We start from the raw sequence: 14,376 nt of genomic DNA on the forward strand, positions 1-14,376 counted from the left end.
GGGACCTTAAACAAGCAACTTAATAAATAAATAAATGCAATTAAAGTTTATGTGTGAACATGTCTCATTTGAATCAGATTTCATAAGAATAATGTGTTTACCAGCACTCTGTGATATCATATACTTACAGTGATGTAAGCGATCTTAGTCCATGGAAAGCATCTGGTGCTATATCTGATATCTGATTCTTGCTAAGATCTCTGTAAAGAAAATAAAACATTTGAAAATATGCATTTATGTGAATATATCGGCCAACATATGCTAATTACATTGGGAGGCCATTTACAATAGTCTTTTACTTAAGAATTCATTTCCTGTGAAAAAGTGTAAGCAAAACCATTGTATTTCTGCATGGTATTAACAAGAATGTATAAATCTGAATTATTTTACTGCTAAGTAGGAAATGAGAGAATAAGCAGGTAATCATAGTGATTGTTATATATGTATCTGTAGCCTTATTCAAGAGTAATTTGCAGTAAACTGTTAATTAGTTAGACATATTCCAAATGAAGCAAGGCCTGGTAAATATCTCTGACGATATAACAAATAGAGTGATCTACTAAATTCATAGATGTAATTGCCTTCTTGTTCCTAAAGGAATAATGTTTCTGCAGGTCTATCAGGCCAGTCATAAGTAATCTGAAATACAAAGGGGAGACCCAGATGCTGATATTTCACTTCCTGCATAGGCCGCAAGGAAAAAGTTCATCTTCAGAAATGTAATATGAACTTTTGCAGTCTCTGGCACAATACATTTTGGACCTCTACAGATCTTAATTTCCTCTGTATCATGAATTTTTCTTTCCAATCTATAAACTGCCTATTTCTAAAATATGACATAACATCAAATATGTGCAAATCTGTATCTTAAAGCACTTTGCCATTTTTGCTGGCACAGGGTTTGTGCACAGCATTTCTACACTCGGAACAAGGTTAAATTTATCTTTCATTAAAGGGTCTTAAGAAATCTGCATTCTTTAGGGAATCTGTTGCCATAATTTTAGCTTTCCGTTTCACTTTATTTTGGAATTGGATCCATTTTTACGTTATGGATAAAACACAGTGAAAGGAGATGATTAGACTTCATGACTATGACTTAATGAACTGAATTTCCATTTTTAAAAAATGTTCAGCCTGCTCTTTCAAAACTGTAATATGTACCTTTGAATAAGGCTCCTTGATTCAAACCAAGTTAAACCAAACTTTGAGACATCAAAGTCCTATCCCCTTGCTGGTAACATGGCTACTAGTTATTTATTTAAATTATTTATGATGAAGGATTGGTTGGGAAGAGGGGTCAGTTCCTGGCATCTGCGGCTTCTCATAACAGCTTCATTAAACTAAATCTTTTATCTGAGAACCAAAAGAAGAGGTACACAAGGCCTACTGCAATATTTAAATGATTGCCATGTGACAAAGACATAGCCCAGAGAGGGTTCAACTTCTGAACTAATGTTTTATATTCAGCACTTCATCAGCCTAATCACTTAGTGGCAGTGAGTAAAATTTAAGCAACTGCTTTCCCTACAGTTTACAGAAGTAATTAATGAGACAATAACACTGATCTTTGTCCAGCTGAGCTTTTCCATTCTTGGAAACAAATCTTCATCCACACCAACCAATGTAACCTTACCAGAGACTTGTAGGTATAGACCCCTTAGGCCTTGTCTAGGATATGGTTCATGAAACAGGTGATCTGTGGCCTCCCCAGCGTGACCAGTGTCTTCACTCTTTTCTTATACAGTTCTGGTGCTTACTGACAACATGCATACCAGAACTTAGAAGGATGACTTCAGTTTTCTGGCCAGTAAATATCACTGATGACTGTGACAAGAATAGACATCACTCAGTTAACTTATAGTACACTAGTGCACATCGATGTCCAGGAGAAAGGACACAAAAGGTCAAACTATATTAGATTACTTGGTGTGTAAGAGCAATTCAACTGTATGACATTGGTATAAAAATGCACAACATCCTGGAGTCAAACATAATGTATCTTGCTATGTAAGGGAACATGTCTTGCCATTTGCATGTAACATTTATACACACTTATATAAGGTTTATCCACAGATTTATTATGTGCAACAATGTTAACATTTGTTATGAAGCATAAGATCATCACATTTCAGTTCTAGGGTATGACACAGCTTAAGCTCATTTTGTTCCTCCAGTTGAACCTTGTCTGGAGTCTGTTGAGTAGGTTAGGCTTAACGACCCCTTAATAAATCTAAGGAGATATTAAGGGAAGTGTAGGAAAAGTCTGATTGCTCGCTGTTAAATATTAAGAAGAAGAATATGAAAAAGTTTTGTTCAGTCATTCATGCAAATCATCTTTTCATATCTGGAGGTCTGACAAAGGCATCCATCCTGCTGCAGGGTGATATTCCACAATAGCAGCTCTTAAAGGAGCAAATGCCACTAATGATCTTCTCTGTTACATAACTTCTTTTTTTAGTTCACAAAAAATATATGCTTATATAAACTTTCACTTTAATTCAATGTGTCCTTTAGTTACTCATGTAAATAATCCAATCTTGTGTACCCTCAAACTCACAACATATGTACTCAAACGTGTTACATTATGAACTGTGATAATAGTTAATAAGTGTTTTTGACAATGGTACCTGCAACCTCTGCACCTCTCTTTACTATTCACAGGTCGCTAGAGCTTGGAGACAAAGTGATCAATGCCAGGCTATGAAAAACGTGTGACATTCTTTTTTCTGGGAGGCTGCAAATTCTGACGACCCACTAAGCCCTAATGCATGACTATTAGGAACCCACTCTTATGTTAGTTAAGCAACTGGTGATTTGAGCTGTTTTACACACAGACAGATTATACATATAAATATATATATATATATATATATATATATATATATATATATATATATATATATATATATATATGGGTCCATGTCAACTTACTTGAAAAAAAAATGAAAGTCATAATACCGAATGTGCAGTGCTGAAATGTTAAAATGTTGAAATCAAAAGATTTACTTTCCTACTTGTATAGGGAAAATGTGTTGCAGAGCCCCACATTTCCGAGTCTCACTAATACAAGAGAGACACTGTTCGCTGACTGACTGTGTACATATGTACCACTTGCATGCTATTATTACGTATTTTCAGTTCAACATTGTAGAGTTTCAACATTTTGATATTTCCAGACTTTGCAATGAGTTTTATGTTCAGTATTGTATTTGTTGTCACAAACTCTCTCTCTCTCTCTCTCTCTCTCTATATATATATATATATATATATATACACACACACACATATATATATATATATATATATATATATATATATATATGTGTGTGTGTGTGTGTGTGTGTGTGTGTGTGTGTGTGTGTGTTACTCTACAAGAATCAGTTTGAATTTTACTTTTTTTTTAGGTTCTTATACTATCAAACAGATCAAACACCCATTTAGATACAGGGATACGTATATTGTTTGACATTATTCTAATGCCATGGATAGAACAGCAAACTCTCTGAGGTAGAAATTACTGGCTAAAATTAATCCAGTTCCATTAATTTGTATCAACGAGGATTTTTATCATACAGAATTTAAAACTTTTAAATGTGTAGAATAATAACTTGAAATGGTTTTTAACCCCTTTCAGGACTTAAAATGAAGCAGTCCTCTATCCTAATGATAGTATTTGACATTTTGATTCAAATGAGCAAGTAAGACTATATGGAAAATAAAATATGGTGGGAAAAATACATATTTTCAAATTGTTTTACAAAGACAAGCAATACATATTTCCCAATTGTTTTTGAAAAGGTTGACAATTGGCTAAAAGATAAAAAAACTAGACTAAATATCAGAAGGATTTGCAAAAAATAATGCTTTTCAATAACAAACATCATCCTTTAGCAAGTAGAATAATTTGCAAATTACAATCCAACAAATAACATGTAATTTCTGATCCATACCACAAGTTACATTTATTTTATATTACTGCTGCTCTGCTGTGTCAGGGTATTAATATATACTTTTATTGAAAGAACAGCAGAATATTAAAGAGAGATGCAGACAGCAGGCAGTGATGGCAGACTGTCTATTCATGCGGTAAGATGTTTTATAAAACTGAATAGAGATCAAATGTATTTTTATATTCTACACGAAAATGCATCATCATCAAAGCATTACGTTTGGAATGCTGAACAGCACCTGTTTGTAACTTTCATTCATTTAAATATACACCTCTTTTCTTTTAGAGATTGTTTAACATAGTAAAGTGTTAATTACCTTGTTAATACCAAAATGCAATGAAAAAAGTATAGCTAGTGTAGATACATTTGCAAATTAGTAACAAAGTTTTCATAATGACTGTGATATAACTCACATTCTTTTCAGTTTCTTGTATTGGGAAAAGGCTCCAGCAGGAATACTTCTGATCAAATTCTGCTCCAAGCGTCTGAAATCAAGCAATTAAAAATTTATGAAAGCTAAATGAAAACTTCATAATAGCTATATCACCTTTATTAGTACTAAGTTCCCATATGAAGCAGCAAGTAGCAAAAATAATTAGATAATACAGACAGAGCGATACAGAACAACACACACACACACACACACGCACACACACACACACACACACACACACACACACACACACACACACACACACACACACACACACACACACACACACACACACATTTATTCACTTGATATCAATATTTATTCAGCAAATATCAGTCTTGATCTTTTCTCCTCTATGACAGCACAATAACTCATCCTCTCCAAGATATAAGTCAATACTGCAAACATTTGCTATTTATACAAATCTGAAAATCTGCAAAAAGACTGACGTTATTACAAACATACCTAACTTCTTGAAATTAGCACTTGTGCAGACAGCAACTGCTCATCAAAGGAACGCTAAAATGCAACTGAGTAAGATTCATCTCATTTTAACAGCAGTGGGTACACTTTACTTTTTAGGTAAATACATAGTTTGGTCTGTTCTTGTAAGTTCTCTTGTTCTCATGCATTTCTAACCAAGTACCAGGAGTATGTTTAAATGATGAATTCAACGGCGGCCAGCACCATACTGCATGCATCATAACAGCACAGTCAAGGTATTAGCCCGGAGGCTCGATTTATATATTTACACATGCAGGCATGTTCAGAAAAGTGCTACAAACACAACATAATCTAATTCAAACTACCTATTTTTCACTTTAATGCCAAAGTAAGGAGAATCCTTTGAAGGAATTTGAAAGTTTATTTGTTTTCTATCACATTAATAGGCTTGAAATCTGGCACAAAAGCTGCCATTTTACTTGTTTATGCTTTGGCCCCCTTCCTAGCTTGGGGTCTATATTAGGACATTGAAATATCAAAAGAGCGAATGCTCTTCCATCAACATAGAATAATCGAAACTACAAAATGTTGAATGGCCAGAACAGCAATTTTTTTCCCAGGGAAAAAAATCTCTAGGCCAAAAAAAAAAAAAATCAACAGACAAATTTACACCCCCTGTTGTGGAGGGCTGTGACTACACACCTCCCCCTACTTAAATATACCAACTATGAGATTGCACTACAGTGCAGGAAACGGCATCGTCCCGACGATGACCTAGTGATTTTTTCCATTCGACATTCAGTAGTTTTGGTTATTCTGTGACAACGTAAGAGCATTCACTGTTTTGAAGAATTGATGTCTTAATATAGACCCTCCTAGTTCTGCATCTGACCATTGTTACTGTCTGGCTCAGTTCCCAGCTGCTCTCACCAATACCTTTAAGATTGCAAGTGTCTCATCAAATATGGCTGACAAGGTCCTTTACAAGGCAAACATCCTAATTCTTCAACAGCACTATTTACTTGGTATTTGTCTTTATACAAATAGAGTGAGAGAGCTAAAAGGCACTAACAACACAGGGTCCGAATTTGTAATCCTGAAACAGTCAGGCATTTACCCAGTCAGAGGGAGTGATGTATTGTGATGACAGCTGTGTAGCAGGGTATGTGTTCTCAGTGAACAGGACATGTCAACCATCTTCATACAACTGAAGTTATACTTGTAGGGCTGTAGGTGTCCATCAAGCAAGCAGTGAAGAATGTTGTAGCCCTACCCCCCCCCCCCCCCAAAGCATACGAGAGCCAGTAAATGGAGTTTTCATTGTATCCTCCCCAGCTAACCCTTCCAGTGTTTTGGACCTAATTATGGACTTCAGTTACCATTACCTTAGATAACTTACATTTGTGCCAGTGTGCCAAAATTACAGAATCACTGTTTTCTTGAGGCATAATGATTAATGATCTCATTACCAATGCAAAAACTTTTGTGAAATATCTTACAAAAAAAGAGAGATAACATAAAAAATTGCTTTGCCCTTGTATCCCCTGCTACATATACTCTAACTCTAAAACCAATGGAACTCAAAGCAATGGGAACTCTAGAAGATACTATAATTTCAATATTAGCATATTAGAATAGAATGACACCGCTGTTTGCATGTGCATGTGTAAAATAAGTGCATATTGTATAACTGACCTACTCCTTTTTTTATAATATTTAGAGGTAAACTAGAAAACAAATGTCTTCTAAATGTTTAGGATACTTGTCATATTTCAGATTTTTACAATACAACTGTCCAGATAAAGACTTCTTTGTAGAAAGGAGTGACTGAGGCAACTCTATTTGTCATATTCAGCAAAGTTACTGATATTTAGCAAGCCCTCATAGGATTACTGCTGAAATCAGGAGAGAAAATGATCATTTTAGTAGAAGATACCTGTTGCAGCTCATCTGGACAGTCTGCTTTCATTCTGGATGTAGGGGTCAATTCTAAGCCTTCAGATAAGTAATTCTTCATTGTATTGTAAGTCACCATTTTTGGGCAACAAAGATAAGAAACAGACAGATTTCCAGCACATATGTCGATAAAGAAACAACCAAAGGCCAAGGATCAACTGAAGCCTTTAATTAAATAATTTAGCATGTTCTAGCTAAATGCTTTCATCCAACTAATCAGGTCAGGCAGGATACTTGTCAGATTTCAAAAAGGATCCAAAGGAATAAATAAGTCATTCAAAAGATCAGAAGTTGTATTTAATGTCTACCAACTACTCTTTTTTCAGGAACATGGGAGAGAATTGAATTTAAACATGCAAGAGGAGTTTTTATATGGATAGCGATGTTACTAGTGAGTTAAGCCATAAATAGGAAATGGAATAGTAAAGTTCCCCTGACAATAAAAAATCTCATTCACCTAGTAAATGTGGTCCTGGTAAAAAATAGAAAACTGAAGCTAATCCCTGTAGATCAATTAAGAGGTGCCTGCTCTCAGATGAACTATTGGAGAATACATCATTAGAATAAATACAGACATCTTTTAACTTAGTTGAAACATGGCTTTCCAACAACCAGCTCATCCTTAATCGACACATTCAAAGATTACTCTGTCTCTCTTACCTACCTTCTACCCAGTCTAATGTACAGCTCTCAAATTCTCACAAATCTTAACTCAGCACTCCTGACCAAACTCGAATCTACCTACAACAAGGTAGCTAGATTTGCTGCCCAGCAAACCTACAAATCTCATCACCGTCTCTCTCTAAAACACCTAAACTGGCTTGAATTACCCACCAGCTTCTTCTCTCTCAGCTCCAGATCATTCTATTCTATCCTATACCAGCCTTCCTACTGCCTGGCACTATCCCCTCTCATCTCCCATTATTCTCAAGACCTACTACAAATCCAAGTCTAAATTTGGACACAACATGTACAGCTATCACCCCACTATTGCCTGGAATAGGCTCCCACTAGAAATCAGGACCCTTACACCTCCTAAACAATTTGACAGCCACCAAAGAGCACTTTAAAAGTCAGTGGTCCTGCCACTGCACTCTCCCTCCTTAAATATCCTCTACTTCTCATACCTTAATCTACTTTCTGCCCTTAACTCACTCATCTCACTAGCTTTCTCTCTAATCTTCTTTGACTACTCTTTCTACTGTCTTCTAAAATCTATTAAGCAAATTGCCTCAGAGAAACATTCTATTGTAATTGTCTTGCCTTCATGCAACTACATTATGATAAAACTGGTTTTTGTAACCACTTACCCCAAAAAGTATACTCATCTTAATGACATATTTCTTTTTATACATCTTGAAATAGTTTTACTACACTCCTGATTATTGACACTGTATAACATTGTATTCCTACTAAATGCCTTGTAATAATCCTGTAACATTGCTGTTTAATGCTAATTTATAATGAAAATTGTATATGTTGGGAGCTTTTCTCCCCAGGCCTCTACAATCCCAGTCAACAAATGTAAAATAAATAAATACATATCCATCCATTTTGATTAAAGCTGAGATAAAGTAAGCATTTAGGATTAGCTAAAGAAAGGAATAATGGGAAGTACATGGGACATTGAGAAACAGTGACCAGTTAACGTGAGCGAATGTGGATACAAAGGAAATGGATACAAACAGCGATACTCTTACATAATAATGCAAAATGACAATGCTGTGACTTCTACTCAAGTTTAGGAAGTAGAGATTATGGTGTTTTTTTCTGGTAGAAAATATCTTTCGTGAACAGCAGCTTGGACTGTTGCAATTTTAGTAGCTAGAGAAAAGGGAGGTAGATAGTGTTGTTGATAGGTCCGCTGTTGATCAATGACTGTACACCATGCATGATGTATGTACAGTGTATAATCCATAAGTAAAAATGTGGTAATAAAAGTATTTTTATGCAAAAAACACTATTTGACCAGTTGATAACAGAGTTATCTACTTCTAGCTTTATTTTTTTTCTTTGCACGCACTGATATTATTGCTATATATTTATTTTGCACATGTTGTTCTTCATTGTGTTCAAGACGATCACAATCATTGGCAATCCTTTAATATTTTAATTTTTAATATTTCACTGTTACCAGTTGCTAACTTATCTATAGATTCTTTCTTAATGGTATCAGCTCTTCATTTGAAGTGTTTATTTTATATTTCTTATCTAAGTGACTTTGGCTCTAAATATTTTAACATTAAAGATTTAGAGACATTAACTCGTAAAGTGAAAGAAATGCTGTCTTTCCTTTTTATTATCTACCTAAAGCTTGACTTTGTAATGTTACAGGACATTGTGATGCTACAGGAAGATGAAAGTACCAGGGAATATGAAAGATGTGTTACAGATTTTATTGAAGTCCCTACAGCTACTAGTCTAGCTTCATTTGTTGAAACTGGAACTAGCAATCTATGCAGACCTGCGGCTACTTGGGTCCAGGCTAGTTACACATAATAAGGTCCATGTGGCTTCAACTGAAATTAAGAAACTGTATGGTTTCTTAATCCCGGAGATGAGCTACTGCCATACCAAGACTCACCTGAGTAGTTGCCATGTTTCCTAATGCTGACTAATGATATGCCAGAAGATTCTAGATCTCTAATGACTGCAAGGTTCCAGTGTCATGTTTGTGGTTTTTAGATGTTCTAAAGGATTGCTCTATTCTCATATCAGAAAGACATCTTACATCACAGCAGATTCTGAGGGGATGGTATTCAAAATAATGCGTTACGCTATTCCTGAGATGTGCTTAAAGAACAGATCACAGGGCTTACTTTTACCATGCCAGGAAATCTAAAGCCCAGATGACTAGGCTATTGGTTAACTTTTCTTCTCTCAATCAGTATTATATCCGTACTGCACATAAAGCACTACACCATCTACAAATGTTAATTAACATCAATTATTCTTTGGACATATGTACTGCATCCTGGGGACAGCCAGAAATGAAAATGAGACAAAGTCACATGTTGATCTTCAAAAATCTGAGAACTCAGCATACTTGTAGACAAGGAATGCTATGTTTTCTCCTTGGAAAAGAAACTGTCACAATCAGTCCTATGTCACTTAACTGACCATCTCAAAGACACAGGATTAAACACTTCATCAGTTGCAATGTGACACTGGGTGAAATACTGCTCTGGCAAGTTTTAGATCATTTATTTTTTTCTTCTACAGAAGATGGATCTGTTTTTTCACAACATGTTTCTATTCTGTAGATTACCTTAATTTTGTTCTGAAGAAAGCTGTCTTAGCCCCAGTGGGCAACATCTTTCTCTGTCTGAACCCCCCCCCCCCCACACATTTCACTCCCTGTTCTTTTATTACTTTGGCTACATCAAAGCTACAATTAAATGTTTGACAGAAGTTAAATGATTAATATCATATGGTGTCGATTTCCCTTTAAAACATTCTGTCATTCTTGAAATCAAGCATTTCATAACTTCATATGAATATTATGCAGAAGTCGGTAATAAAAAATGTTTGTTGCATTAGATCATAACAATGTTATATGTATAGTGTTTGTTATTATTTGAGAAATAGCTTATTCTAAAAGATGACTGCTCAAATCATAGACATTCAGGCATAATGTCTTAATCAAAAGAAAACATAAGGGAAAATAACAGATTTTCAAGGGAAATTTTTTTTTTCATTTTTTTCTAGGAAAGAGAAACTTCACAAGCAAAAAGTACTAGGTAGGCAGGTGGCTGCACAGGCAAATTTTTGCAATATAAAGTACAAAATATCAAAAATTTAAACTAATGATCTCTTTATGACTGTTTTGTTCACTCATGATAAAATGCTTACCATTTGCTTGTTATCATGTACTGTATTTTATTTACAATTCTGCGATGGTGGTGCTGCGGTAGCGTTGTCACCTCACAGTAAGATGTTGTCCTATTCGATTCTCAGCTAGAGAGTCTTCTGTGTGGAGACATGCGGGAATGGGTGTACCTTCGTTGAAGGTTGGGCGTCAGGGCCGGCAAATCGGCACGTAAAAATCTACTGCCAATAATTAGCGGACCAGAGTTCCGCTGTGACGATCCCTAACCGGGAAAAGCCGAAAGACACAACAACAATGTACAACAGAAAATCTTTTATTTACCTGAATGGCAAAGAATATTACAATTTACGCTAATTTATTGCAAACTTACAGTTTTCACTCTTGAAGAATATTACGTTATACATGACTGGCACCAAAGTATTGAAGCTTAAACCAAATTATGTGCCAATGTGTTAATGAGTCTTTTTTGCTTTTGACTGTTTCGTGTTTCAAAGAAATTCTAAATAAAGATTTTTTTTTTTATTTTATTTTTACATGCGTTAACAAGTTGAACATACTAGTCACAAATCTCTTTTCAGGTATGTTTAGGGCACTTCATGACACTCACAAAATAATTTATTTAATACTAGATCCTTGAGAAATTCTTTCAGAGAAGATCTGCTGATCTTTTTTTTTTTTTTTTGGTTTAGAAGCTAACGGCAGGCAGTGTCTTCTAACTTGTGGGACACAACAGATCTTTTGAAGAAAAATGTCCATTCATTTACTTGTTAAGAATAATCTACTAAGCTAAGCAGCATATTTCTCATAAATGTGTTTTTAAGAAAAATGTCAATAACAGCAAAGCTTCCAAAATGTAGGTGAATCACATAAAACACCATGGGCATGGATGCTGCTGATTATTGTAAGGGCTTTTTACTTTACTGTCTGTGTCTATCTCTGGCACCCTGATAAACTCAGCTCTTGCCATGCATATGACTGGAAATAAAAACACACACACACTTATAGAAACATGACAGGAAGGGATTCATTCCACTGCACCCCTAAGTAAAGGCTCTTTCCCTCACTGCCATATGTACATGCAACAATTACAATACTGCATTACATGGTAAGTAAAAAAAACTTTAAAAATAATGCTCCCAAGCAGACTTTAAGTACATTTACACAGAAAACACTTTTTATGCAAAAGTCATCAAAACTTTTACAAAATAAAACAAAATACTCCATTTACAGTTTTATTCTAATGTAATAAAAACTTCACTGCTACAAAAACACTGAAAAAACTGAGTCCTGTTGTTTAACGCAAGTCATTTGATCAACAGTCAGAATGTGAAACCTGAAAGACCACCGGCATCCTGTTGTGGAAGCCAGACATGGAGAAAAATCAGAAGGTGAGTGCTGCATTGTCTTCACCTTCTCTCTCTCTCTCCTTTAAGCTTTATCTATCTATCTTTTCCTCTGTGTCTCTCTCTCTCTGTATGTATATATATATATATATATATATATATATATATATATATAGTCTCTGTATGTATATATATATATATATATATATAGTTGGGGGCAAGAAGGATTTCCGCTAGAGTGGGGGCGGAGGGGATCTAACACCTTACAAAACAATGTTTTTGTGTTTTCTAATCGTGAGAGGGTCTCTGTTTTGACTAGCAGTTTCTCAAAAATTTAGATGTTTTAGGTTCTTATAAATGTGTATTAATTAAATGAAATAGGCTTATTTACAGCTGTCCCAATATATTGACATTTTTGTCTCAGTTCTCAGCTAGAGCGTCTTCTGCGTGAAGACATGCGTGAATGGGCGTACCTTCGTTGAAGGTTGTGCGTCAGGGCTGGTAACTCGGCACATAAAAATCAACTACCAATCATTAGCGGACTGGAATTCCACTGTGGCGACCCCTAACCGGGAAAAGCCGAAAGACACAACAACAACAACAACCAGTATGTTTGTTTAAGCACTCCATCAAACATGATGCTGCCATCTGATATTATGTTAAATTTTGAATTCTTCTATGACTTGTCAAGTTACAACTCAAAGAGTTGGTATTTAATACAATCCAAAACTGTTCTGCCATGAGAGAAATCTCCCTGCACCCACTATGTGGGAGGCTGACTCTCACTCCTGTAAAGATACTTAGGCAAAATCCATGGCCAAACAAAGAAAAAGAAGGGTGAAAGCTTTCAAAAGAAATACATCACTTCTTTCTTTTACTTAGAAACTTCACAAGTTGTGATTTCCTGTGGAAAACACTCATCAGAGAGTTCCACTTCACAGAACTTGATCACATGTAACCTCATTCAGTTTGCACTTGAAGGGCAGTAAGGAAGCCTAAATTATGTGAGTATTTTTGTACAATTACTCGGAAAGGCTGCATTATTTTCAGTTTAATCTTTTGTCTCCAAATTAACAGCAATCCAATATATACAAGCCCTACAGTAATACGCATAATGATAAACTATGAAGGAACTGAAACATCCCCACTTTAACATAAACATTAGTAAGTTCAGTAAAACAAAATGGAGAGCAATACATATCTTCCTTTTTCTTACTGACATCTCTGACATGTAAGTAGTGATTATCACACCTAAATTGTATCAATACACTTTAAAAATAAATTTTATTTACAGTCACTAACAGAAAAGTCCACCATCTGATCAGCACTGGCACTAGCTTCTTGTATCCTATTTTTTTTTCTATTTTGCACACAAGGTTAGGGTATTACATCCACAGTGACCTGCAAATTATAATCTTAACACAGTAAAAGAAGATCCATAAAACTTTATTTCAGAATATACTTTTAAACATATAAACATAAATCCATGTAAAATGGCATATCAGTCAGCTAAAGAATGGACTTCCCTATTGAAATGTGGACACTCGAAATGCAGAGTGCTGACATGCCAAAAAAAAAAAGACTGAAAACCTAGAAAAAGAGTGAATCTTGAAGATTGTTCTTCTCGTTTAAACTTTTTTTTTTTTTTTGGGGGGGGGGGGCAAGTCCCCCATGCTCCTGAATTTATATATACCAACTCCTGATTACCACTTCTGATAAAACAGAATATTCTGACAAAATGGCTATCTCAGACCTAATATATGTAACCCCATTGTTTGTCTGTTCAGTAACTTTGTTTCGGGACTCACTCTCGCAAGTCCTGACATTTCAAATGGTTAAAATGTTTAAAACAGCAAAAAAAACATTACTATAAGATAATATTGAATACAAGAGAACAGAAAAATGAACAACATCCACTACACCCACACTGAGAAGTGACACATAAGTAAAGTGTCAAATATTTACTTAAAAGACACCCTATGAAAAAAGCATTAACAAAGAAAAGTTTTTCTCTTTCAGCTTCTAATAAAAATATTGCATGCCCAGGCAGCATTCCTAGTCAACAAACAAAATTAATAAATAAAAATAAGTTGATGAGCAACCTTCTACACTCTTGTGTTGGTACATTACATTGTATCCAAAAGGATTATAAGCAATGAGTGACATGACTTGTGCATTTCTTGTAGGCTCTGAGAAACACATCATTCAAAATAATTCAAACTACTCTCTTTTCTGACTTTAAGGAAACTTGGTCATGTCACAATACCTCTACCACATGCCAAGAAATGTAACATTTCCATCTGCCTTCTTTAAACATTAACTTCATGTTTTATAACTTTATGACCAGTCCATTATGCACTTTTAGTCTGGACACATTGACTTCTGGCCTGTTGCTGTGACATCCCTTTTCAGTATTCGGAT

At 35.1% G+C, this 14,376-nt stretch overlaps 1 protein-coding gene across 2 annotated transcripts in view; it reads right to left on the reverse strand.

Annotated features, from left to right (window-relative positions):
* The window catches only part of LOC122800048 (slit homolog 3 protein-like), a 2,083,326-nt gene that overhangs the window by 461,394 nt on the left and 1,607,556 nt on the right, over window positions 1-14,376 (reverse strand). For both annotated transcript variants that reach the window (XM_044069531.1, XM_044069532.1), the window contains 2 exons: window positions 4,364-4,435; window positions 129-200 (listed from right to left, as the gene is read on the reverse strand). In XM_044069531.1, coding sequence (XP_043925466.1) covers window positions 129-200; window positions 4,364-4,435 — 144 coding nt within the window. The remainder of the gene's footprint in view (window positions 1-128; window positions 201-4,363; window positions 4,436-14,376) is intronic.

This window comes from Protopterus annectens, chromosome 4.part0, assembly GCF_019279795.1.
Source record: "Protopterus annectens isolate FY-2018-M chromosome 4.part0, PAN1.0, whole genome shotgun sequence".
NCBI classification, from domain to species: domain Eukaryota; kingdom Metazoa; phylum Chordata; order Ceratodontiformes; family Protopteridae; genus Protopterus; species Protopterus annectens.